Below are 26,573 nucleotides of genomic sequence, written 5' to 3' on the forward strand. Positions count from 1 at the left end.
ATACCTGGTAATAAAGCATAAGTTACTACCCTCACCAAATTTATTTCCATGTTTTGGAGCAAGGTGGCTGTCGACGTCTGGGAGGTTTCAGGCTTCCTGGGTTCGTCCCTTCCTCAGGTTTCTTCTTCCTGGCCTCAGGGTTTCTCTCTTCCTGGGCTCAGGGTTTCTCTCTTCCTGGGCTTGCTTCTGTTTCCTCTGAGTTTACTTTTGAGGGCTCCAGCTTAAGGCTTCAGCATCAAACTCTAACATCAAAACTCCAACATCAAAATCCCCCAACTCTGTTCTCTGCCATGACTTTTATCTGAGAGTCCCCACCCACATGGGGACTCAACACCCTAATCATAACTCAGTCACACCCAGGTACAGACCAGATTATGAACATGATCCAATATCTGTTTTTGGAATTCATAACTATATCAACCTGCTACAGATACCAACTTGGCTTCACTAGCTCACACATTCTCTGCTCCCATATCCTTCTGTTTCCCTTCTTTATGTTGTTTTTGTCCCATTTTACCACTTTATATTTGCCTGTCCATTATCAGGAAATATGCCTTTTTTTTGTTTAATTGTAATCTTACTCCTATAGGAATTAACGAGTAGAGTTGTAGTTGTATATTGAGGATATAGTATTACCAAGTTTTGCATTTGCCTCTTTAGTTACCCTAATTGATAATTTTCATTTCTTCACACAACTCCTAGCTACTGGAGTACTTTTCTTTTTCTTCAATTCAGGGTTTGTGGGATCCTTCTCCAGTCTCTACCATCCTCTAGAGTTCTAAGCAAGTGGGAATTTTCCTTTTATTTGCTGAATCTCTAAGGTGGTTTTTTCAGGGAATGTCTTATGTTGCCTTGTTGATAATGTCACACCCTATGCTTTTAAGTAACCTTTTTCTTTTTTAAAGATTTAATTAATTAATTAATCCCCCCCCCCCCCCCGGTTGTCTGTTCTCTGTGTCTATTTGCTGCGTCTTGTTTCTTTGTCCGCTTCTGTTGTTGTCAGCGGCACGGGAAGTATGGGCGGCGCCATTCCTGGGCAGGCTGCACTTTCTTTCGTTCTGGGTGGCTCTCCTTACAGCGCGTACTCCTTGCACATGGGGCTCCCCTACTGGGGGGGACACCCCTGTGTGGCGTGGCACTCCTTGTGTCCATCAGCACTGTGCATGGGCCAGCTCCACACGGGTCAAGGAGGCCCGGGGCTTGAACCGCGGACCTCCCATGTGGTAGATGGACGCCCTAACCACTGGGCCAAGTCCGTTTCCCACCTTTTTCTTGAGTTATCAGAGTCTTCCAACTGTTTTCTGAACTTTGAGAAAGATGTTTGTGCTAGTTCTTGCTGGTTGTTCAAAGCTTCCGTGGGGGACAGAGCATTGAAGCACTTGCTAAGCCATTTTCTCCCCCATTTTTTTACTGGTTGCTCTGGGAGTCCAATTTGCACCCTTAACTTTTTAGTCTATATTGTAACAATTCATATGAAATGTAAAACCTTGCAACTATATAAATGCATTTCCTTTTCCCCCAACTATTATTTTATAGTTGCCAAATGTATTCCAGGTTCATATATTATATATCCCATGAAACAATTATTTAATTTTTACTTTAGTCTGTAATATATATTTTAAATGAAAAGAGAAATGTTTTTAGATGTACCGTTTCTGGTGATCTTCATTCTTTTTTTTTTAAATAAAAGAAAAAATGGGCACATCTCTATGTCCATTCACTGTGTGTTGTTCTGTGTCTCATTAGGCGGCTCCGGGAACTGATCCTGGGACCTTCTGGAGTGGGAGAGGGGTGATTACTCTCTTCCACCACTTCAGGTCCCTGTTCTGCTACGTCTTCTTATTTTCTCTCCTCTGTGTCTCTTGTTGCGTCATCTTGCTGCGCCATCTCTCTGCGTTGGCCGGCATTCTTGTGTGGGGCAGCTTTCCCATGTGGGGCAGCATTCCCGCACAGGGCGGCACTCCTGCACCGAGCCGCATTCCTGTGTGGGCTGTCACTCCGCATGGGCCAGCTTGCCCTCACCAGGAGGCCCTGAACATTGAACCCTGGACCTCCTATATGGTAGACGGGAGCCCAATTGGTTAAGCCACATCTATTTCCCTTCATTCTTTTCTGAAGATCCAATTTCCATCTGATATTTCCTTTCATCCTGAAGAAATATAGTATTTCTTTTAATGCAGGTCTCTCTCTTTTTTTTTTAAAGATTTATTTATTTCTCTATTTCTCTCCCCTTCCCCCCCCCACCCCAGTTGTCTGTTCTCTGTGTCTATTTGCTGTGTCTTCTTTGTCCTCTTCTGTTGTTGTCAGCGTTCAGTTGTTGGTTGCGTCATCTTGTGTCAGCTCTCCGTGTGTGCGGCACTATTCTTGGGCAGGCTGCACTTTCTTTCGCACTGGGCAGCTCTCCTTATGGGGCGCACTCCTTGCGCGTGGGCCTCCCCTACGCGGGGGACACCCCTGCGTGGCAGGGCACTCCTTGCGCACATCAGCACTGCACATGGGCCAGCTGCACATGGGTCAAGGAAGCCCGGGGTTTGAACCGCGGACCTCCCATGTGGTAGACGGACGCCCTAACCACTGGGCCAAGTCCACCACCCAGGTCTCTTATTTGACTTTAAAGATGCTGTACCACTGTTAACTGGCCTTCATTATTTCTGGTGAGAAGTTTGCAGTCATTCAAATTATTATTCGCCCATGTAATGTGTTTTTCTTTCTCTGACTGCCTTCAAGATATTTCCTCCCTCCCTCCCTTTCTCAGTTTGAGTATAATGCACCTAGGTGCATTTGTTTTTATTTTTTATTATTTCTCTCCCCTTCTCCCTGCCTCCCCCGCCATTGCCTGCTCTCTGTGTTCATTCTCTGTGTTCTTCTGTGTCCACTTGCATTCTTGTCAGTGGCACCGGGAATCTGTGTCTCTTTTTGTTGCGTCATCTTGTTGTATTAGTTCTCTTTGTGTGTGGCATCACTCCTGGGCAAGCTGCACTTTTTTCATGCAGGGCAGCTCTCCTTGCGGGGGTGCATTCCTTGTGTGTGGGGCCCCTCTACGTGCGGGACACCCCTGCGAGGCACAGCATTCCTTGCGCACATCAGCACTGTGCATGGGCCGCTAACCACATGGGTCAGGAGGCCCTGGGTTTGAACTCTGGGCCTCCCATATGGTAGGCGGACGCTTTTATCAGTTGAGCCAAATCTGCTTCCCGCTAGGTGCATTTCTTTGTATATATCCTGCTAGTGCATCATTGACTCTATAAATTTATGTCTTTAAATCAATAGAATTTGAGTCATTACTTCTGCAAATATTTTTCTGCTTGTTCTCTTTCTCTTCACCTTCTGGGACTCCAGTATTTCTAGAATTTCCTTTTGTTTCTTTCGTTCATCATGCTGTTGAGCATAGTTATAGTGGCTATTTTAAAATTCTTCTTATTCTAACGTATGGTTCTTTTCAGGGTGGATTTCCATTGATTGTCTCTTCTCCTGAGCATGTCACATTTTCCTTTTTTTTCTGTATGCCTCGTCATCTTAGATTGCATTTTGGACATTTTGAGTGTTATTTTGTGCAGTCTTTGGATTCTGTATATTCCTCTGAAGAGTTGTTGTCATTCCCAACAGGCTATTAACTTGCTCGGCCTCAAGCTGCAAACATTTTCTCTTCTGTAGAGGTTCAATTCTTTTATCCTTAGGTGGGCTGCTTGCATTTTGCCCCACGCGTGTGGTCATGAGTCAGCCAGAGAAACTGGGAGAGTTTATTCACAGAATTTGGGGCTCTCCTTCTCTGATGCTCCCCTTTCTGGGATTCCTTTCTCCCTTTCCAGCTCTTTTGGTTGCCCCAAGCTCTCTTCTAGTTTATCAGGCCAGAAAAAAATACATTGCATACGTTTCTCTCAGTCTTATCTACCTTCAATTGAGCTGCTCACAACTTACCCCTTTTTCATGCCGCTCCCTTTTCCCGAGTGCCAGGTGTCGCTGCTCCTCCACAATCTGCCTGTTTTTGTCGTTCTTCAGAGCCTTCAGGTTGTGTTGTGTTGCTTTTTGTTTTGTGTGGGTCTCTGGTCCTGATCGTTACCTACAGGTGCTGCTCAGTCATCCTGGAAGTTGGCACTGTGGGTCTTAGTTAAGACTGAAAGTGAAATACTTTGTATACCTATCACATATGAGAAAATGGGAGAATATCTGGCTGAAAAGCAGTAAGCGTGTTTTCTCACAGCTTAGAATAGTGTGTACTTCTGAAGGGCACAGCTTAAACTGCCATTATGAAACAGAATCATGGAACTGTGGCTAAAGTGTAGAAAAAATAGGCGATTAAAGCAAAAAAAGCCAAGTGTAAGATACCCACTGTGTCTTTACTCCTTTGCTTTCCTTGTGCAGCCCCTTGAATTCCCTGCTTACTTGACTGGAACGACCTTGCAGGACCACCAAGACCCCAAGGGCGCCTTGCAGGTTGGCTGGTGACCGTGCTTCGGCTCGAGCACAGCGGCGCTGCGCGTATGGAAAGTTTCACGTTTTGTAAAAAGAGCGAGTTCTATGGTAGATGGTCTGGCACACCAAGAAATATGGGAGTTCTTGCCTTCAGAGAGCTTGATACTAAGATATCAAAACTAGTTCTTGTCCTAATTGGGTGGAATAAGTTATTCATCAACAAAACGTTGATAGTAGAAGAAACACATACCCGCTTATAGCACAGGTGTTTTGTTGTCGTTGTAATCAGAGAAGTTGTGGATTTACAGAACAGCCATGGATAAAATGCAGGATTCCCATGCAGGATTCTCATTCCTGAGAATGAGCAGCATAGAACGTAAGTGCTTTGGGTTCACGGCAGGGAGAGATTATTGTGAGCTTCAGGGAGAAGGGAGGCCTGAACCGAAGAGGGGACCTCAGGCGGGCCTGACGCAGCTGAGGTGGAGAGAAGGGCTGTGGGTGCAGGCGGGGAACTGGCTCGGGCGCTGCGGAGCGCGCCCGCGTGCACGTAGAGTCGGATTCAGGCTCCCAGGGCTTCCCATTTTGTGTGACCCCAAACCACCGAGTTGGCTGACAATAAGGCGTTGCAGCCTGACCTTGAGGTTTGTGGTTTTTCCTTTTGGGTGAGAGGGGAAACGTGAAGGCAGATACCGCGCTGATAGGGCCTTCGCATGCTTCTGACAGGCTGCCTGCGCGGCGGGTGGTCCCTTAAAGCCGCTCTGGAGAGCTGTGCTACCCGGAGCCAGCATGCTCGTACCTGTGCCGCTGGCTCAGGCCACGTTGGGGTTTGATGGGAAGCCTTGGCGTCCTGGTGGAAAGGGGCGCTGCTCCTTGTTTGCCTTTGCCCAGCTCTAAGGACTTGCATGTGCTGTCGTCGTGAGACCATGTTACGTCCCTTAGCAAGTGCCAGATATTACACGAGGAAAAATGTACACAAATAGCAAAAATGAAACAGGGAGAAATTGTGTTTTACTTTCAAAGTAAGGAAAGCCTTTACAAACAAAAGGCTAATTTTCTTAATATATAATCTCTTTCAAATCAATCAGGAAAAGATAAGAAATGTGGTAGTAAAACAGAGGATATCAATAGTTCAAAACAGAACAGAATATTTTCAAATACGGAAACATTTGATCAATCTTGCACATAATAAGAAAAATGTAGGTGAAAACTGCAGTGAAGTTTTCACCTGACCAGTAGAGGTCCAAAAAAAAGTATAGCAGCTTGGCAGGAACGTGGACGATGTGCACGTACGTTGCCGTTGGAAGCGTAAACTGACCCGGGCTCTTTGCATGTGACTTTGACGGTATCTGCCATGACTGAAAACGGACATAACCTTGGATCTGGCGATTCCACTTCTAGATAGGCACTCAAAATGAAGTGACACGTACAAGAATATTCACTGGAGTGTTTTCTTTTTTGAAATTATTTCATACTTACATCGAAGCTATAAAAACGGTGTAGAGAGTTCCCTTGATATCTTAAGTCATCATGGTACGTGATCGAAAACTGGAAATTGACGTTGCCACAGTCGGAGGACCTGCATCCAGCCGGCTTCCCGCTGGTGGCCTTCCCATGCTGCGTCTGGTTGTGGTCGCTCAGCCTCCTCCCACCTGGGCCAGTGCTTGCGCTTCTGTCTCTCGGTGCCTGGCGTCCATGCGCTCGGTCTCTCTTGCTGCCGTGTCTCGTTTCTGTCACGGGTTCTGTGCTCAGCTTGGAGGGGCTCTCTGCTGCGCTTGCCACAGTAAAGTTTCCCCCTTGGACACTGAGAAGGATCTTGTGAGGGGATAGTTTGGAATTAAGCAAATATTCTGATTCTTGTTTATTCTTAAAAAGCCATTGGCGACTCTTGCTGCCACAGGGACTGCTGTGGTGTTTGCTGAACGTGGTCGCTCCGTTTCCATCGTTCCTTCAACGCTCATCAGTTGCCTGTCTACCGTAAGGAAGGGCTGGCCGCCCGCCTCCATTTATGCATTATTCAATGATTTGTGTCAGTATGGACTGGTAGATATTTATTTATTTTTTTTTTAAGGAGATACCAGGATTGAACCTGGGATCTTGTTCTTGAGAAGCAGGTGCTCAGCTGCTGAGCTACACTCACTCTCCCCGCCTTTTTTTTTTGGCAGATACTTATTTTATTTACTGGGTTAGAGACCATTGCTATTGTTACTTGTTTTGTTGCTCAGATTGTCCTAGATTTTGCCACCGGGAGCTCCTTCACTTTGGGTCCTGCGTCCCTGTGAGGTGCCCCTCGTGCTTGAGGACTGCGTTCCTTTCTGGCAGCACAGGACGTTGGCTGGAGAGTGGAGTTGAAGCCAAGGTCTGGTGGCCTGGTGAGGACCAGCCGTCCCAGGTGTGCCAAGGACTGAGGTGATTCCTGGGACGTGGGACTTTGAGGTGCTAAACAGGGCCTGCCCCGGGCGGCTGCTGGGCTCGCGCTTGGCGTGTGTACCGCCTGGACCGGCACAGCGTCCAGGCCCTGTCGGCGGGCAGGCTGCAGGATGTGCGGAGCACCTGCTGTGCCAGCTGATGCCCGTCGGTGTCGGTTTCTCTGTCTTGTCTGTAGAGATGAAGAGTCAGTCTTCGCCCCAGTCCCTCCCCTTCCAGACCGGCGCCGCAGGGCCCGTGGCAGCCTCCCCTTTCCCCCTGGGAAGCCCCTTTTTCTAAGAGGGAGGGACCTGGCATCAGCAATAAACTTCCCAGCTCGAGCTTCAGGGAGACATAAAGCAGCTTCCGAGTTGCCGGCGCAGCCCCCCTGGGAAAGACTGACGCCCAGGGTACAGAGCGGTGGGCCCTTCTTTTCAGGTCAGCCTCCTGTAGACAAGCCCTTGTTCGGAAGTTCTTTTCTCTCCCACCCCTCCAGGCTGCTCGTACACATTTGTTACTGGTGATTGATTTTGTGTCATGCTCCATGTTTGTGACATGAAGTGCAGGTGTGGGGAGCCCGGCGGTGCAGACGTGGGGAGTCCGCAGGTGTGGGTTTGGGGAGCCCGGAAGTGCAGCTGTGGGGAGCCCACGGGTGCAGGTGTGGGGAGCCCAGAGGTGCAGATGTGGAGAACTGCAGGCCCAGGGAGCCCATGGGTGCAGATGTGAGGAGCCTACGGGTGCAGGTGTGGGGGGCCCGCGGGTGCAGGCGCGGGGCCTCTGTGGGTGCGGGGCCTCAGTTGCTGGAGGGCCTGTGTGGCGTGCAGTCAGGAATAAGCCCTCTGAAATCGGGGAATTAGCAAGATGAAATCGGTGGTGGAAGAGCGACTTGTGGACCCTGGAGGCGTTGCAGGCGGGACCCCCTGGTGTGGGGTGAGGGCCTGGGCTGCAGGAGGTCAGGATGGGCAGTGGCCCACACTGTGCTCCCTGCTGGCCCTGCTTGGAAGGAGGCTCCAGAGAGCCGCAGAGATCATGTGGTGCCGGGTGAGCACGGCCAGAGCATCCCAGAAGTTTCCCGAACGCTGGGTGCCTACAGCTGCTGGCGTGGCCGGCGCCAGCACCAGCCCTGTCATGGGCATGGTACTTTGCCCGTTGCTCCCATTTGTGCTGCCCGCGCATCTGTGCTCAGTGGAGCTCCACGTCGAGGTCCCATCCTGCGGAGGCAGAGCAGGCCTCAGGCCCTGAAGCCATGGCGCCCGCAATCTGTGATAATCAAGGCCTGGTGATAATTTAAAAATCCAGTAATAAGCCTTAAGAGCAGGCGAGTTTTATAGCATACGGGGTTGTGGAAGATACTGTGTTAATTTTAAAAGCCTTCACCATGTTTCTGGACATTCTAGATCATTCCTCTCAGTTACATATTTACAAGTACGCGTCATTAGTACTGGGCCAGGCAGGTGCGGTTCATTAAAGTCCCAGCCCAGAGCCAGGTCAGCGTGGTCACGGGGGCGCCAGGCGTGGGAGGCGGGCGCCTGCGTCCCCAGCAGCTGGGCCAGGGGCGCGACTGCGGCAGCAGCGGGCTGGGCGCGCAGGGGCCAAGGGGTCGAGTGTCCGTTCCTCTGCGGTGCATCGCGGCGGGGAACGTGCCGGCCCGGGGGGCGTCGAAAGGTAGAACGGAGCACTGGCTGCTCTTCCATGCTTGAAACACACTACTTTTTAAAATCTCTGGCAGTTTTGGACAAAGAGGACAGGAAAAGAATTGAGTTCTAGAAGATTATGAGATGGTTGCAGAATAATAAAGCTTTACAAGGTGGATCCCTCGCTTAGAGTCGTTTTTCTCCCTTCTGGGGAGCAGCTGCCTCATAAGGAAGGCTCCTGGAGGAGGTGAGGGGTCAGGGCACGGCGAGTCCACGCGGCACTGCCTCCCGGGGAGGCGTTTGCAGGAGGCACCTGCGGTCTCCAGCCCCGCATCTCGCGTATACTCCATATTGTCCCAGCAAAGTTCCCGGGCTGGGACCCCCACGACCCGCACAGCGCCCAGGCCGTTTTGCTCTTTCCTGGGTGCCTTTTGAGTAGCAGCCTTGAGGAAATCCCGTGTAACACATTGATTTCAGTGGTGGGTGAGAATCAGTTAATAATATAAATACAAGAATGTCCTATTATGGGGTGTTACAAATGTGCTGAGAGATGGAAAAAATAAAGTAACGTATAGACTACAGTTAGCAGTGATATTGTAATATTTTATAGCAAAGGCAAAGAAGTTATTATACCGATACGAAATGTCAAAAAAGAGTATGGGATTTAGTTTTATGAAGTGTGAATATGGTCAAGCCTTTTTTCTCTTTCTCATTTTTTTCATTAACAGGGAGACCTTGTTCATGTCATTTAATCTGTGCCCCGAACACTGGAGAAACAATTGAGCTTGTTTTTAGAATTAAATAAGATAAATGTGCCAGGACAGAGGTTTTTGAAGTAATGCTTCCATAATTTGTTAAGCTGTCTTTTGTCTGTTATTTTATTTTTTCAAGTTGTAGTAAAGCTTAAAAAAAAAAAAAGAAATCCTGGTTAGCTTCTGCTGGGCAGACCAGAAGTGGACAAGTTGAGATGCTGACTCTGATGTCCGATTAACTCTCCCTCCTTCTGCGTGTCGTCCTTGCAGGAAAACCAGCACTGGGTCCTTGGAGGGCCACGGTCCAGGTCGGGAGCCCCAGGCGGGGCCTGGCGGCGCCCAGCTTCCTCCCCGCACGGACATATGGCTCGCAGGCCCCCGGCGAGAAGGAGGAGGAGCCCCTGCATTCTGTCATCAGCAGCACCGAGGCCGTGCAGGGTAGGGCGTGTGCAGCGGGCGTCCCTGCGCCTCGTCCCCCAGGGGCGCTGGGGAGGTGGCAGCAGCCCCCAACAGCCACCGCCTCGGTTCAGAAGGCGAAGGCCTCGCTGCGGGGTGTCCCCAGCTTCCGACTGTCGTCCTAGTGTGTCTTGCCCCCTCTGGTGGCCGCCCCTGGAACTGCGGCGCCTCGGCGCGGCCCTTGGTGGCACATCTGCTAGCGATCAGGACAGCGGGACGGAGGCGCAGCCAGGCCAGCCGGGGCGGGGCTGGGCACTGAGGTTGTGCTTTTCACTCCTGAGAGGCCTATGACAGCCGTCTTCAGGGTCCGTCCCTGGCCCATGAGCACAGCGCCCATCACAGGTTCTTAGACTCTGAGTTAAGGAAGGAAGTGAGGCTTCTTGTGGCCTTGCTCTGTAAATGAATGAATTTGGAAACCACAGTTTGAAGAATAAAATCCACAGGCTCACTTGTTGGTCCACCCTGACCCTTGGGGTTGGGCAGCGTGGGAGACGCCGGCCTCGCGTCCACCTGTGGCCCCCACGGTGCTGTTGGCCTGGGCTGTGGGGCTGGGTTAGAGCCCGTCGTGGCACAGATGCCCCCTTTTTTGCTGGAGAGAGTTGCCCCCGCTTGGTCCTTTCCCGGGCGTCCCTGGAGCCTGTTTCTGTCACTTCTTTAGGTTCATTTTTTTCAAAAATGTTTAAATCTCATAACCTTAAAAGTTTTTTGGAATGTTATGTAGCCTATTTTTTCGCAGAAGTACACATTAAACTTTATTGATTGTCTCTTTGGTTAATCACCAGGTTCCATTTCCAAACACGAGTTCCAGGCTGAGACCAAAAAACTGTTGGACATTGTCGCGCGGTCCTTGTACTCAGAAAAAGAGGTATGGCCCCCTCAGCTGTGCCTGGCCAGCAGGGCTTCTCCTGGCAAAACTGTGTGTCCTGGTCCGAGGCAGTGCCGCGTGGCGGGTCAGCCGGGCGCCCTGGATTGGGGCCAGCCCGGGCCCTAGACACCAGGGTCTCCTTAGCCAAAAGTTGTTTCCGGTTTCACGGATAAGCATAGCCAGATGTTCTTTGGGCCAGATTTAACTCTGAGGATTAATCGTTTTGTTGAAAACTTTACTAGTCCCCCAGACGCTGGTGCGGGCCCCACTGAGGAGTGGAAACCCCCGGCTGGTTCCTCAGCACTGCCCCTGGCAGAGCCGAGGGGTGGACGGCGGGGCCTGGAGGAAGCGGGGCCGCCGTGCCCTGTGGCGCGGAGCCGGAGGTCAGGGGGAGCTTCTGAGGAGATGGAAAATCAGGTGGGGACAGCAGAACACAGAAAAAGTAGAGAAGAACAAGCAGGCACCGCTGGTCAGGCTCTCATTAGTGCCACACCACAAGGGGGGCTTCTGAAGGGCTAAGCGTGGTGGTCCAGCGTCTAAGGGACGTTTTGGGAAACACCTCCAGGCCTGTGCAGTTCGGCGCTCTGTGCGGGGAACCCTGTTTCTGCCAGCTTCTGCTCTTTCGGGGTCAGAGCCCCTGTTTTCCCTCTCAGGACTGAGATGAAGGTTCTTGGCAGATACCAGAAAGATCCTTGAGCCCCGAAGGTGGGCAGTGTGGGTTCTGGTTGTCCCCACGAGGTTAAGGAGCTTTGCTTCTGTGGCGGGAGAACCAGATGTTTGGGGATGGTTGGTCATCCCTGGGCCAGAGTGGGGAAAGCAGTGGTGTCCCACGGGCTCACCCAGCACGCAGGCAGCCGCCCTCAGGCTGCCAGGCCGGGCCCGCAGGAGCCGCGCACCACACGGAGCTGGTCGGGAGCAGCTGCCCCGTGACCTCCCCGGGGAAACTGCCGGTGGCCAGAGCAGGAAACCATTCTGTTAGGAGAAGCGCCTATTGTGCGGCAGCTCGCCTCAGACTCGGCCCCGCTGTGGGCCTGCAGCGTGCGCCTCCCTCATGCTGGCTCGTGCCCTCCCACAGGTGTTCATTCGGGAGCTGATCTCCAACAGCAGCGACGCCCTGGAGAAGCTGCGCCATAAGCTGGTGTCAGAAGGCCACGAGCTGCCAGACCTGGAGATTCACTTGCAGACGGACGCCGAGAAGGGCACCTTGACAATTCAGGTAGCTCTGGCCCAACAGTCGGGGCCGGGAGGGGCCGCCCTGCCTCCTGTCCACGCCGGTCCTGGACCGAGTGCAGGGGGCACATGCCACGCCCGGCCTTCCACACCGCTCAGCGACAGGCTTTATTTTGATAATTTCTGTCTATTTTACCATAAAAACAATGCCTGTTCATTATAGGAAATTTGGAGAACACAAGTAGGCAGACAGGAAGAAAACCAAGAGTTGCCTCCTCGTCGGGCACTCGCTCCACGGCCGCCTTCCTGCCCGCCGTTGGGTACAGAGCACGACCTTTTTTAAACTCTGCTACCTTGTAATGCGCCTGTGTAGATTCAGCTGCTTTATACACCTTCCTCACGTCCCCTTTCCCCCCACGTTCCTACGTGTTCTGTGGCACTGTGTGTATAACTGCCCGATACAGACCTTGCCTTTGACCAAGAGCTACCTTTGGTTGCAGCTCTACTTCTGAAAACTCGAAGCACAGAAAACCGGAAAGGCCACAGAGTATCCTCCTCAGGGCCGGGCCCCAAGGGGCGTGATGTTCCCAGGACGGGGCCAGGCCTCGTCGCCCAGGGGTGCAGGTGTGATGGGGGGAGCAAGGGGGACCTCCCGTGGGGGCTCGGGCTGCATATCGTCCTCCTCAGCCACGCGGAGCTGGAGAGCCCAGGTGGGCAGCCGCGGCAGGTCACCGCGGGGCGCGACGGCTCAGTCTCTCTGCGCCCTCGTGGGTGGGCTGGCTGGGCGCAGGCCTCCTCGGTGCGCAGGACGGGACGCTGTGGAGGAGAGTGCGGGGCGTGGAGGGGCTTGTGGCACGTGTGTGCCGTGCGGAGGGGTGCGTGGTTTGTCTCCGATCGGCTTAGAGCTGCAGAAAGGCCAAGCCGAGGCTACAGAGTGTCCCCGAGGCCCCCCGCAGCAGGGTGCCTCTGCTAGTGTCTCACCGTGTTGGCGAGAATGAGTCGGCCAACACTGGGACGTGCGTGTCAGCGACCGTGCTTTACTTGGCCTCTCTCCGTCGGCCCCGTTTCTCTCCGAGGCCCCATCCGAGATCCTGCGCTACGTCAGGCTCTCCCGGGCTGTTGCGGTTTCTCCTGCTTGCCTTGTTCCTGGTACCTTGGCCGCTTTGAGAACGGGGCGGGTGTTTCGTAGTTTGCCCCGCTGCCAGGATCTGTCTGGTGTTCTCCTCACGGTTCGTTTGGGGAGGAAGACCGCAGGGGCGAAGTGCCGTCTTCATCCCGTCGGCTCCAGGCGCCTGCTGCCAGCGCCCCTCCACCCGGTGGCCTCGACGCCAGGCTGCGGTGGCGCCAGGAAGGGCTTGGAGGGCGCGGCAGACGCCCGCTTTCATGCTTCCTCCGCCGTTGCCTTGAAGGGCAGGATGTTGGAAGCTCCTGCAGGGGTTTGATTTGGTTTTGGAGAAACGTTCAGGGCTCAGAAGGCCAGGAAGGGTGCGCTCAGGGCACCACCGCGAGGGGAGGGGCAGAACTCGCCTGCCCTGAGCCCCCCACCCAGGAAACAGCTGCTGGCCACTCCCGGGATGTCCTTTCCTTCCTTTTCTTTATGGTCTTGCCATCCTAGTTTGTATCGGAGCAACGTGCGGTTGCGTTTTCCTTGCTTTGAACTAATGCTCTCATCGCAGTAGCGACATGCTTGAGGGTTGCCTCTTCTAGTCCACAGGGCCCCCGAGGGAGACGTTTGCCGTCTGCGTTGCTGGGTAGGATCCACTGCCCGCGGAACCGCACTTTCTCCTGGCTGGGGTGGCTTCCGTTTTTCTGCTCTTGTAAGTGACACCACCATCACCCTCACGCAGAGACCTCGCCTTCACCTCAGGAGCTCCTTGAGCCACACGTCCAGTGGTGGCGTTCCTGGCACGGGGGGTGGCGCGTTCAGGTTTACTGGGTAATCGCAGACTGACCCGGGTGGTGCCCACGGAGTCCACTTCCCAGGGCTGGGGGGGGCCGTCGCTGCCCCTTGCCCTCTGCTGGCGCGGCGAGCGCGTGGCAGCCCGCACTTCCCAGGCTGGAGGGGCGCCTCAGCAGTTTTCCTGTGGCTTCCTCTCTTGCGCAGTGCCCCCTGGGTGGACCTGGCTGTTCTCTGTCGGGTTGTTGGCTGGCAGGAGCCGCGTGAGCTGTGCTTTCATTTCTGTGACTTCTGTCCGAGGTGTCTGCTGGGCCTCGGAGCCGGCCGCTCCCCGCGCACGAGCTGGTGCACCTGTTCCGGCCACCTCCATGGGGTGTGTAGGTGGGGGGATGACACCTGTGTCCCCTCCGTCCAAAGGGCCCCATGGCCATCACGGCTGGCAACGCTCCTGCCAGGGACCACCCCCCAGTTCCGAGGCCGTCCGCTTCCAGGCACTCGGCCACCTCCCTAGGTCACTCTCTTTTCCGTCTGTCTTTCAGGTATTAGGTGTCCTTCCATTCTCATTTCCCCTTCGTTCTCAAGTGTTTGTCTTTTCCCCTCCCTCTTTCTTTCTTCCTCTCTTTCTCTTTCTTTATTGCACAAGGTACATACTCTTCCTTCAGTTGTTATTAGGTTGCTGCGAAAGGAATTGAGGTTTTGGACTGTAAATTTTCAATCATTATAACTAGGCTCAAACACATCTTTATTAATCAAAATAGAAACCATTACAACTCACACATTTTTACCAATCAGAAATAAATTTGTTTATACCTATAGCATTAAAATCTGTGCTTCGGAATTTGACAAACTTTTGGAAAGCATTTTCTGCATCCTGCTGGTTGTGGGAAGTGTTTTCCCTGCAAAAAGTTGTCGAGATGCTCGAGGAAGTGGTAGTCGGTTGGCAAAAGGTCAGGTAAATATGGCGGATGAGGCAAAACTTTGTAGCTCAATTCGTTCAACTTTTGAAATGTTGGTTGTGCGACGTGCGGTAGGGCATTGTCATATGGAGAATTGGACCCTTTCTCTTGACCAGTGCCGGCTGCAGGCCTTCAGTTTTTGGTGCATCTCATCGATTTGCTGGGCATACTTCTTAGATGTAGTGGTTTTGCCGGGATTCAGAAAACTGTAGTGGATCAGACCAGCAGCAGACGACCAAGCAGTGACTGTGACCTTTTTTTGGTGCAAGTTTGGCTTTGGGAAGTGCTTTTGAAGCTTCTTCTCAGTTCAGTCACTGAGCTGGTCATTGCCATTTGTCATATAAAACCCACTTTTCATCGCAAGTCACAGTCCAATCGAGAAATGGTTCGTTGTTGTGTAGTAAAAGAGAAGACGACACTTCAAAACTATGATTTTTTTTATTTTTTGGTCAGCTCATGAGGCACCCGCTTACCAAGTTTTTTCACCTTTCCAATTTGCTTCAAATGCCAAACGACTGTAGAATGATGGACATTGAATTCTTCAGCAACTTCTCGTGTAGTTTAAGAGGATCAGCTTCAGTGATTGCTTTCAACTGGTCATTGTCAACTTCGATGGCCGGCCACTACGCTCCTCATCTTCAGGACTCATCTCCTTTGCAGAACTTCTTGAACCACCACTGCACTGTACGTTTTTTAGAAGTTCCTGGACCAAATGTGGTGTTGATGTTGCAAGGTGTGTCCACTGCTTTATGATCCATTTTGAATTCAAATTTAAAAAATCGCTCGAATTTGCTTTTTCTGTAACATCATTTCCATAGTGTGAAATAAATATAAACAGCAAGTAGAAAGTCATTAGCAAAAAAAACATAAAGTGAGAAATGTCCATTAAAATGCTGTATAACATAACCACATTTATTTAAGAATATATGCCAGTATCAAATGGCAAATTTCAACAATGCAAAACTGCAGTTGCTTTTGTACCCACCTATATAAGGAGAGTTCCTAACGTCTTTCTGCTTAGGACGGAGAGGTGTGTGTGCGTGCGTGCGTTTGTGTGTCCCTCTGCCCCTCAGTCTGTCTCTTGTCCCCTCTTTCTCTCTGGTCTGTGTATGTGTGTGCACCTTTCTTTGTTGTTTTTGCTTTTATTAGCAACTTTGAGGCACGATTTGTAATTAATAAAATTCCCCAATTTTCAGTGTACGGTCATTGAGTTTTACAGTCGTGCGTCCACTCGTAGAATCGTGATCTCAGTCCCCCGTCCCCATCCCCATCCCTATCCCTAGCTGTCGCTAATCTGCTTTCTTTCTCTGTAGTTTTATTTTTTCTAGAATCTCATATAAATGGAATCACTATGCATTAATTAGGGTTTTCCAGAGAAACAGAATCGGCAGGAGATGTCTGTGTATTTGTGTAACTGTTGGATTTGTTATAGGAATTGGCACTGCTCCCTGGGGATTGGGCAGTCCACATTCCATAGGGCAGGCTGCAGGTCGGGAGCTGGAAGGAGGCGCTGAGTTTCCAGGAGAAGCTGTCTGAATGGAGGAGGGTAGGGATTCTCCTGACTGCTGAGAGCCCAGTTCTCACTCTCAGCGCCGCTCCTTGCTGAGGGCAGCCTTGGTTGACTGTCGCCGTATGCGAAGCCACCTGACCAGTGATTTAAGTTCCGAAACCAGCGGGGCAGTGCTTGCTTGACAGACAGCTGGGCACGGTGACCAGCACTTCCTGTCACGCTGGACGCTGGGTCTGTGTGTCCAGCCTAACGCTGTGGCCAGCGGTCCCTGCCGCTGCCGGCATCAGTCGTCTGTTCCTTTTTGAGACCTGAGACGCGCTCTGTTAAATGGGCGCACGACTGGCGTGTCCTTTCACCATGGAGTGGGCATTTGGGTAATTCGTAAATTCGAGTTTACGTTTCTCTGGGAACGTATGTTTTCATCGCCTCAGAGTGGAGGACGGTGAGCATCTGTGTGACTTCCCCGAAGTGGACGCCTTTGTGCCCCCCAGCAGCGTGCGGGCGCCGCGTTGTCTGCGGCCTGCCCAGCACTTGCTGCTTGCGTCTCTGCAGTTTTAGCAGCTCATGGGTGTGTCGTGGAATCTCGTTGTGGTTTAATTAGCATTTCCTGATGATCGATGGTGTTGGGCGCCTTCTATGTGTTCTCCATCCGTTGAGCTTCTTGGTGAAATGTCTGTTGCTGTCCCTTGCTTGTTTTCTTAATCAGGTTCTTTGCCTACTTACTGTTGAAGTGTAAGAGTTCTTTATATATTCTAGATAGAAGTCCCTTATTTGATAATACTGTTTACAAATATTTTCTCTAGTCTTGTGACTTGCCTTTTTTGTCTGAAGTTATCTTTTGAAGAGCAAAAGTTTTAAGTTGGATGAAGTACAACTTACCAGTTTTGTCTTTCGTGCTTCGTACTTGAAGTACTCTACCTAAGGAATCTTTGCCTATTCCAGAGTCACCACAATTTTGTCCTTTGTTTTCTTCTGAAAGTTTTATAGTTTTAGCTCTTTACCTATAGACCCCTGATGCAGTTCACGTTTTGGTGGGTGGTGTGAGCTAAGGACTGACCTGCACCTTTGCTTATGGCTGTCCAGTTGTTTTAGAGACAGTCCTTTCCCCACTGAATCCTCTTAGAATTTTTGTCCAGAAGTCCTGGTGGCCTGCTTCTGGGCTCTCGCGCCCCATTGGCCTCCATATCTGCCCTTGAGCGCTAGTGCCACGCCAGCTCCATTGTCACAGCTTTGTAGTGAGTCTTTAAATCAAGGTCTCCAACTTGGTTCTTCATTTCCAAAGTATTTTTGGCTTTTCTAGGTTCTTCGCAGTCCTGTGTAAATTTTAGAATCAGTTTGTCATTTTTCTACAAAACCTGCTGGGATTTAGATCAGGTTTATGCTGAGTCTGTCAATAAATCTGGGAAGAATTGCAATCTTAGCATCTCTCAGAAATCCAAATGAGTCGAGTGTGAGCCTGGGGTCAGTTAGATGCATTTTCTCCTAAGAAAAGCCTAACGTTAACCTTTTTCTTAAAAATCTTACCTAAATTTCTAACACATTGAAATAAACTTTTGGTGTAAATGATTTTAATGACAGATATCAGTTAGAAATTAATTTTATATCACATGTTCTGCAGTAAATGAACAAGGCAGGATTTTGGACTCTGGTACTTCCAGAAGAATGACCCAAAGCCCCTTGGTGTCTTGGTCCCAGTCGGATCCTGGGGCCCATGTAGCAAGTGCGTCAGCCGCTCGGTCACCGCAGGGGTGTGGTTCGGAGTGCGCTCGCCTGCGTGGCCCATGGGGCAGAGCGGGTAGACGGGGGATTCCCATCAGCCTGCTGCTGGCGCTGCGCCTGGCCTGTGTGTGGCGGGGTCTGCACCTGCCCCGGGGCCGCCTTGCTGGGGGTGACCGGGGGAGGCCCGGGGCCTCACCGAGCACGATGGCCCCCCTGCAGGCTATTTGGAAATGACATCTCTGCAGGGAAGCCGGAAACTGCTCGTGCTGTGCTTCTTCCCAGGTCAGGGGGTGGCGGGCGCCTCCTTTAGGGTGTCCTGCAGGTGACGTGGGCGCAAGCTGGCGGCGCAGGCGCAGGGTCATGGTGCAGAAGCAAAGGACTGCAGGTGGCCTCCGGCCGGGCCTCAAGGAAAGGAGCCTGCAGTGGGCGGCCACGGCGGATGGGGTGGGCGAGAGAGTCCAGTCCCCGCTGCGCCTGCCCTTGCTGTGGCCGTGGGGGCCAGTCGGCCCCGTGGGCTGCACCTTTCCCCGGCGCCTCCTGCGGCTGTGTCCTCCTACCTGGGTAGTCCCGCCGGGTCAGAAGCAGGCGGTTGGAGGAGCCGGGCCAGGGGCCCTGCACGCCCGTGTCCGCAGGAGCAGCGTCCCCACAGCCGAGCAGGGCAGGGCAGCCCAGTGGGGTCCACCCTGGTCGTGGAATGTCATCCCGCCGTAAGAAGGGGTGCAGCCCTGGTCCCTGCTGTGACGTGGGCACTGGGCGGGAGCAGCCGGGCGCAGGCGCATTTACCGTTGGTTCCTGCTGGCATAAAGGAGGCGGAAGGTAGCCCTGAGGTCGCCGGGGAGGAGCTGCTTCCTGGACGCGGCTGCCGGGTGGGCCACAGGAAGGGTCTGTTAGCAACAGGTTTTGTGTTATATTGAAAAGTGACATGAAATTTTAATTTAAGAACCAGGAAGAATGTTTTTAAGGCTGACTCGCAGGGGCAGAAGAGTTGTGCTTTTCCCCCAGATTGCTGACCTCATGTTTTCTTCCAGGCTGGTTTTGGTAAAGAACCTTGTGCTCAGCTGCACCCCCGATTCCTCGGGGGGCCTGGGCCGAGGGCCACGCGCTGTGCCTAGCGAGGCCGCTCGCTGCCCCCGGGAGCGGGCGCTGGGCCCTCACGCTGTGTCTCTCCTCAGGACACCGGCATCGGGATGACCCACGACGAGCTGGTGTCCAACCTGGGGACAATCGCCAGGTCGGGATCAAAGGTGAGCACTGGCCCGGCCGCCGCGGTTTTGGGCGGCGTCGTTTCTGCCCCCGCCTCGGGCGCAAGGCCCTGGCCACCCTGCAGGCCAGAGTGCAGGCGCCTGTTTCCAGCATGTCCCCGCGCCCATGCTGCCCTGTGGGGACGTGTGGGACGCCGTTCACTCGGCACCCCAGCCTGCGGCAGGCTCTGACCGCCCCATGTGGTCTGGAAGTCCACTTTCTGCCGCCCCCCTCCCCGGCGAGGCCTTGTGCGGTGGGCCAGGGGCCAGGCGGTCCACGCAGCGCCCCCCTCGCTCCTCGCGTGGTGCTGCTGGCCTCGAGGCCCGGGAGCCAGGCTCGCTGTGCTGGCTGCGGCCGAAGGGTGTCGCAGGAAGCCATGGCGTCGGCAGCCCTCGGGCCTGCTGGGTAGCAGCTGCTCGGCCTCCAGCCATGGCGGGTGGCATGGCCGGTGGTCAGGGTCTCCCCCACGCCCTCCTCGTCACCTCAGGCAGGCAGGGAGGCCCTGGGCCACCTCGGGGCCTGCCTCGGCCCTGCCCCTGTCTTCGTGCGGGTTCAACGGGGCCTCGAGGTGCTTGGCACGGGTGCTGGAAACTGGCCGCATGGCGTCCTCATGCGTCACAGAAATTCCTCCTCTATGGCGACCTCACCACCGCGGCTCCTTTTTCTTTCCTTGAGGTTTTTGTTGTTTTCAAGGATTGCCCGGCTGTTCCACAGAGCCACCAGCCACGCGCCACACGTGGCCATTTAGTTTAAACCGACTGAACATTTAAAATCGAGCTCTGCAGGCCCCGTGTGAATAGCCTCGTGTGGCCGCTGGCAGCCGCGGTGGGCGGCACCCACAGAACGTCTGTCATGGCGGGAAGTTCTGTCGGGCAGCACTGGCCGTAGGAAGGAGCAGGCGCGTTTCTTTTTATTTCTGTAAGGAGGTTTCAGGGATGACAGGGACTGAACCAGGACCGCGTACGTGGGAGGCTGCGCCCGTTCCCTCGGTCACTTGGAATCCTGGAGCTGTGGTAGCGTCAGCGGACAGCGCAGCGCCGCGCCCTGCAGCCGCACCCCGCCCGGCCTTGCTGCTCTCGCCAGGGCTTAGGCCTCCGGGAGCCACGGTGTGGAAGGAGCTTAGGGGTCCCCCCCCCCCCGCGCCGCCACAGTCACCGAAGTCAGCGAGGGACGGGCGGGCGAGGCGGGAGCCCGCGGCACCTGGCAGGCCCCTCCTGGCCTCCTGACAGTGAGACCGAGGTTTGTAAGGCCCACTTCTTAAAAGCCTGTAATAGACTATAGCAGCGACGCCCCTCTTTCACCAAGCCCGCGTCCCTGAAGATTCTCCTGCCTTTTTCCTGACCGTTTTGTCATTCTGGGTTTTTAAGCTCCGTGGGCCACTCGGGGTCGGCTCTGTGCAGGGTGTGGGGGCCGGCTCGGGCCCGGCGCCTCGCTGTGGACGGCCGCTGCTCCAGCACCGCAGGGAACCCCCCGGCTTCCGCACCACTGTCCTGAGGGGCAGGCCGTGCCTGCGGCCGCTTTGCGTCCTCCCCTGGCCCCTGGCGACGCCTTCCGGATTGTCCCCCAGCGCCGCTCAGCCTGGTCACTGTGGAGGAGCCCCGGAAGCGGGTCGGCCTCACTCTGCTCTCCACGCCTCAGTTGTTTCAGCTGTCCTAGCTCCTTTGCCCTTCTGCGTAGACTCCAGAGCACCTTGGTGGACGGGCAGCCGTTTGGTTAGCGCTGCGGTGACCGTAGGTCGGCTGGAGAAGGGACGTCTTCTCTGTAGAGCCTTCCGGCCCCTGAACGGGTAACGACTCTCAGCCACGACGCCTGCGGGTGTCGGGCCCCTTGCCGGGCAGGTGGCGTGAGCCCGCGCCGAGCGCTGTGAGGCCTGCCGAGGGCGCGTGCCGGGGTCAGGACGGGCGGCCCCCTCCGCGCCTAAGTCTCAGGGCGCAGTCCCCGCTGTGACAGCCCTGATGTCCTCTGCCCCTCCCATCATCGGACCCTTGGGCACCCCCCAGTTCTCCGTGGCCTCAGCAAAGCTGCGCGAACTCTGGGCGCACCACATCACCTTCGTCTTGTGCGTTATATTCTTAGACTAAATCGATTGTGGGGTGCAGCCTTGGGGGTGCTCTCGGGCTCAGGGCCTCGGCTCTTGGCTCTCCCATCCCTTCCTCCTCAGCCATGGGCCTCACTGGGGGCGCCTGCCCCCTCCGCGGGCCCCACACAGGCCGCCTTCATGCGAGCCACCAGCCCCCCGCTCCACCCCAGCCTGTCCGACCCCCTCCTCCTGCCCAGCGGCGGGGGGGTTGGCAGCAATTTGGGGGACAAAGGGGAGGGGCCAGGGAGTGGGGCGGGGCCAGCCAGCCACAGCGGGGCAGAGACTCCCGGCAGCCCCCGGCCTCCACCGCCCACCCACCCTTTCCTGCCCACGGTGCCTTGCCACACGGAGGGGCGGCACGTCCAGCCAGTTTGCCCAAAGGTGCAGTTCCAGAACTCCCCTCGCCTGCCGTAGGCTCAGCCCCTGCGGCCTCCAGGCGCTGCACAGTCCATGGGAGGCCCTGCAGGCTCCTCCCACCCCCGCGTGGGCTCTCACCCTGGGGTTTTGCGTGTCCGCACCACCCAGACAGCATCACTTGCCCTTCCGGCCTCGGGGGTGTGACTGGTCCAGGCCACCTGTGCCCACCCCAGGAGGGGATGCGCATGCCCTCGGCCGTCTAGACGGGCAGCGTGGGCCAGATACGGAGCCCGCCTCCTCGCACCGACCTGGCTCCCCTGCTCTCCCCATACGGGGCGTGAGTGCACCTCGTGGGGCTGTGCAGGGCTGGGGCGGGCGCCGCCCTCTGACCCGCCCCTTTGCCGCAGGCCTTTCTGGACGCGCTGCAGAGCCAGGCAGACGCCAGCAGCAAGATCATCGGCCAGTTTGGAGTGGGCTTCTACTCGGCCTTCATGGTGGCCGACAAGGTCGAGGTCTTCTCGCGGGCCGCGGCCCCGGGCAGCCCAGGCCACCAGTGGCTCTCTGACGGGTGAGTACGGCCGGGCCACGCCCCCTGTCTCACGCCGGGCGCCTGGAACTCAGCTACCACCTAACTGGGGAAAAGCTGGACTTCCTTCAGAAAACGCAGAGGGGCGTCTTCTGGGCTTTTTAAATTTTTCTTGTGTTTTGAGGTCTCAGGGCTGGGGTTTGAACCCAGGACCTCATAAGTGGGAAGCCGGTGCTCAACTGCTCAGCTGCCTTGGCCTTTTTTGTTTGTTTGTTGCTTGTTTGTCTTTTGGTTTTTTAGGAGGTACTGGGCTCTGAACCTGGGACCTCCTGTGTGGGAAGCAGGTGCTCAACCGCTAGAGCCACATCTGCTCACCGGGCTCCCCCACACCTTGAGGTGGCTCCCTCACTTGTCTTCTTGCTGTTTGTGCTTGCTGTGTCTGTTTGCTTTTGGCGCTCGCTTGGTCTGCTTGTTGCGTGCTTGTCTTCTTTAGAAGACATTAGAACCTAACCTGGGACCTCCCGTGTGGGAGGTGGGCGCTCAGCCGCTGGAGCCACATCTGCTCCCCAGGCTCTTTAAGCGACGCCTGAATACGCCTTCTGGGAGCCAGTTAGGCCGCACCGGCGTGCTGAACGCGGGGTCCCCTCCCAGCGGAGCTGCTCCTGGTATGGGGGGCCGAGGGGGCTTCTTTCTGGTGTCTCCCGCTCAGGAGCCGGCCCCCCACAGACCCAGGCCTTCTGGGTCCCCCGGGGTCGCTGTGTGTCCTCCCGCTGGCCCCACCTCCATGGGGAAGGGGGGCAGGCGGCGCTGGCGCTTTCTGGCGGCGCAGGCTGACTCCTCCCTAGAGACGCCTGCTCCGTTCCCTGACGTGCCCGCGGGAACGCCTTGCGAGTTGGTCATGTGGGTGTCCGAGCTTTCCAGGCCGTCTGTCCAGGCTGCGCCGTCCTGGGCTGCTCTCGCCGGCAGCAAGGGTGCGAGCAGCTGGCCCGAGCACCGCGCCTCGCTTCTCACGCCTCGCGGGCGGAGCAGCGTTTCCTGCTGCGTTGGCGGAAGCAGGGCGCAGCGAACCTGGGTCCGTTTGGGGCTGCCCCCTCCTTGTGCTCTCGGGGTGCTCTTTCCACTCTTCTAGGGAGGCCCGTAGCTTCCGCCAGAAACACAGAATAGAAAGGCATCAGGTCGCCCTGCGGCTGCCCACCCCGTCCCCTGACGCGTGCCTGCGGCGCCTCGGGCCTGCCCTGGGCTGATGCGAGGCCCAGGAGGCCGTGCTGGCGGGTGCACAGGGGTCCCGAGGGCGTCGGGCGAAGCGCAGGGCCCACGGGGCAGCCGCTGCCCCTGACGGGGACTTGGGGGTCCCTGCTGGGCTTGGAAATGGCGGCACTTCTGGCCCCCTGCCCACACACTGGCTTGGACTCTGCTTCTGGAAACACGAGGAAAGTGGCCGTGACCACATGGGTCGGGGCATTTGAGGTGGAACCGGCCCCTCCTCTTCCCTGCGTCTTAGCTCTGGGGTGTTTCAAGTCGCTGAAGCTTCTGGAGTCAGAACCGGCACCAAGATCATCGTACACCTCAAGCCAGACTGCAGGGACTTCGCCAGCGAGGCCCGGGTCCGAGGTGAGCGCGGCCTGCGCATCCCGATGGGCTCCGAGCGTGGGTGCAGGGGCCGGCCAGGTGCCCGGGCAGAGGGGCGGGGACGCCGGGCCTCCCCCGGGGCCGGCCGGAGCCTCTGGGACCGGCGTCTCCTGCCCTCTCCCGGGAGCGTGAGGGTGGTCTCGTGGTCACGGGCCGCGTCTTTCGTCCCCTCCTCAGTGGCCCCAGGCCCCGGCCCTGGCTGCTCAGGCCCTCCCACAGCCCCGGGGCACGGGAGTCCTGGGGCCTCGCCAGGCACTGCCAGCGGCTCTCGGAGGCCCGGGGATCTGGGTCCCCCTCAGGTCGGCCACCTTCCAGGGTCCAGGCAGGGGGACGGTCCCCTTGTGCCCCACCTTGCTGCCCCTCCCAGCAGCCCGTTGGCCCTGGGGCTGCCTCGGGGGCCTTGTCTGCAGGCGCCTCCTCTTCCTCCCCCAGATGTGGTCACGAAGTACAGCAACTTCGTCAGCTTCCCCCTGTACCTGAACGGGCGGCGCCTGAACACTCTGCAGGTGAGACTCGGCCTGCCGGGGGCTGGGGTGACGGGGGCTTCCCAGAAGCAGAGCGTGGGGTGCTGCTGCGGAGAGACGGGCTCTGTGGGTGCAGGCAGGAAGCCACCCACCCTCCCCAGCCTGGGGCACCGCCCCACCGTGCTGCCCCCGCCCCCACTGTCCTCCCCTGTCCCCACGGTGCTCCCCGCCCCCTGAGGTGCTCCCCGAGGTGCTCCCCCTGCCCTGCAGTGCTCCCTGCCCCCTGAGGTGTTCCCCCCACATCCTGCTGTGCTCCCCGCCCGAGATGCTCCCCCCGCCCTGTAGTGCTCCCTTGTCCCCGTGATGCTCCCCCCACCCTGCAGTACTCCCTGCCTCTGAGGTGCTCCCCCCACGCCCCGCTGTGCTCCCCTGTCCCCGTGATGCTCCCTCCACCCTGTAGTGCTCCCCCCACACCCCACTGTGCTCCCCGCCCTGTAGTGCTCCCCGCCCCCTGTGGTGCTCCCCCCGCCCCGCGGGTGCTCTCAGACCCTGCCTCCCGGCAGGCCCTCCTGTGACCGGGCCTGGTTGGGGATCTGCCCCAGGAGCCTTGGCTGATCACTTCCCAAGCCCTGCTCCCCCATCCCAGCTCCCCCCCAAGAACAGCTTGCCTACATGGGTGTGGGGAGACCCCTGAGTTGGTGTGGGGGGCTGAGAGGGAGACGACACCGGGAGGTGGTGCCCGCAGTGCCCTGAGGAGCAGGGTCAGTGCCCGCATGCCACGTGGCCAGCGGGCTGAGCTTGGCGCACTGGCGAGAGAGCGCGTCTGAACACACCGCCCCTTGGTCTGCGTCACCAGGCCATCTGGACGATGGACGCCAAGGACGTAAGCGAGTGGCAGCACGAGGAGTTCTACCGCTACATCGCGCAGGCCTACGACAAGCCCCGCTACACCCTGCACTTCAAGGCCGACGCGCCGCTCAGCATCCAGAGCGTCTTCTACGTGCCCGAGACGGTGAGGCCCGGCCCGTGTGGCGGCAGGCCCCAGGCAGGGGTCCGACGGGCGGCGTGGCCGCGGCTCACTGGGCGCCACACCCCCGGCCACGGCCCGTTCCAGCGCCGGCAGCTCTTCTCCTAAGCGGCGACAATTCGGAACAGCACAGCGCAGAGCGGCTGTGGCGGCCCTGGAGCTACGGGGGTCTGGCCTCCGGGTGGGCGGACACGGGTTTTGGTCTGCGGGGGTCTGGCGTGAGGCCTTCAGAGGGGGGAGGTGTGGCCTGGCCATCGGGGTGTCCTCGGCTGCCCGCCTGGGGCCCTTGGTCCTCCAGGTGGCACCGCCTGATGAGGGCCTGTTCCTGGCAGGCGCCTGCTGGACGTGGTCGTGGGGCCAGTGGGGTGAGCTGGAATATTCCACGCTGGGTCTGCCCGGGCCTTGGCTGACTTGGTTTACCCAGACCTGGCACCGCATGTGCGTTAGCATCCGCTCTGGGAAGAGTGTGTCTGGCGCTTGCGTCTCGCAGCGCGGCCTGTGGGCAGGGGCGGCAGTGTTGCTGGGAGCTTAGACATGCAGAGTCTCAGGGCTGAGATACCTGGGCAGGAGCCCTGGGGGTCTGCGTGCCCGTCACAGCCCACAGGGCCCGGGCTCGGGCAGATTTTTCGCTGCGGACTTTGCAGCGTCGCGGGCTGCGCCTCAGCCTCTGAACGTGCCCCCGCAGAGCAGAAGCGGCCCCGGAGGGCCTGCTGGTGAAAGTGTGCGGCACGCGCCAGTCAATTCAGACGCTGCCGTGTGGCCTCTTGGACTTTCCACGTGTCACAAGATGGTCTTTTTTTGTTTATAACCATTTAAAGGCCTGAAAACCATTCTTAGCCCGTGGGATGCCGGGTCAGGGGTGGCTAAATCTGGCGTGTGGGTGGTAGTTCTCTGACCTCTGACCCAGGGCAGGGCTTGGCCTCAGTTATGGGGACGTGTGGGTCTTCGTTGTTCGTCGTCGATGACCTCGCAGGGAGCAAATTGGGGCAGCGGCTGCCAGGATGGCCGCTGGCTGAGTGCCGTGGGGCCGTGGGGCTCCTCCAGGCCCTCTGGGCTCCCACAGCAAGCGGGCGCTCCCAGCACTCCTCTGAGCCCACCTGGCTCCGGTCCAGGTCCACCGGGGCCCGGGTGGGCGCCTGGCGCCTGCCGTCGAAGCCCCGTGTGCGGTGCGGGCTCTGCCTCCTGGGGCTGGGGTGGTTTTCGGGTGTGGCTCTGATGTGTGCCCCCCCCTCGCCCCCAGAAACCGTCCGTGTTTGATGTGAGCCGGGAGCTGGGCTCCAGCGTCGCGCTGTACAGCCGCAAGGTCCTCATCCAGACCAAGGCTGCCGACATCCTGCCCAAGTGGCTGCGCTTCGTCCGAGGTACGTGCTCGCCTGTGCCCGTCCCCACCCTCGGGCGTGCCGCCCCGTGCCGCCACCTGGCCGGCCTGTAAACACCCGCTGGGTGGGTCTCGGGCGGTTCCTGTGAGCCCAG

The 26,573-nt window shown here is 56.6% G+C and overlaps 1 protein-coding gene across 1 annotated transcript in view; it reads left to right on the top strand.

Annotated features, from left to right (window-relative positions):
- Positions 1-26,573, top strand: part of TRAP1 (TNF receptor associated protein 1) — a 64,178-nt gene that overhangs the window by 25,195 nt on the left and 12,410 nt on the right. Inside the window, exons 2-10 of the mRNA XM_058286561.2 lie at positions 9,473-9,640; positions 10,441-10,523; positions 11,599-11,739; positions 18,948-19,019; positions 21,862-22,022; positions 23,482-23,591; positions 24,042-24,115; positions 24,930-25,085; positions 26,341-26,461. Coding sequence (XP_058142544.1) covers positions 9,473-9,640; positions 10,441-10,523; positions 11,599-11,739; positions 18,948-19,019; positions 21,862-22,022; positions 23,482-23,591; positions 24,042-24,115; positions 24,930-25,085; positions 26,341-26,461 — 1,086 coding nt within the window. The remainder of the gene's footprint in view (positions 1-9,472; positions 9,641-10,440; positions 10,524-11,598; positions 11,740-18,947; positions 19,020-21,861; positions 22,023-23,481; positions 23,592-24,041; positions 24,116-24,929; positions 25,086-26,340; positions 26,462-26,573) is intronic.

Source organism: Dasypus novemcinctus, chromosome 23, assembly GCF_030445035.2.
Source record: "Dasypus novemcinctus isolate mDasNov1 chromosome 23, mDasNov1.1.hap2, whole genome shotgun sequence".
NCBI classification, from domain to species: Eukaryota; Metazoa; Chordata; class Mammalia; order Cingulata; family Dasypodidae; genus Dasypus; species Dasypus novemcinctus.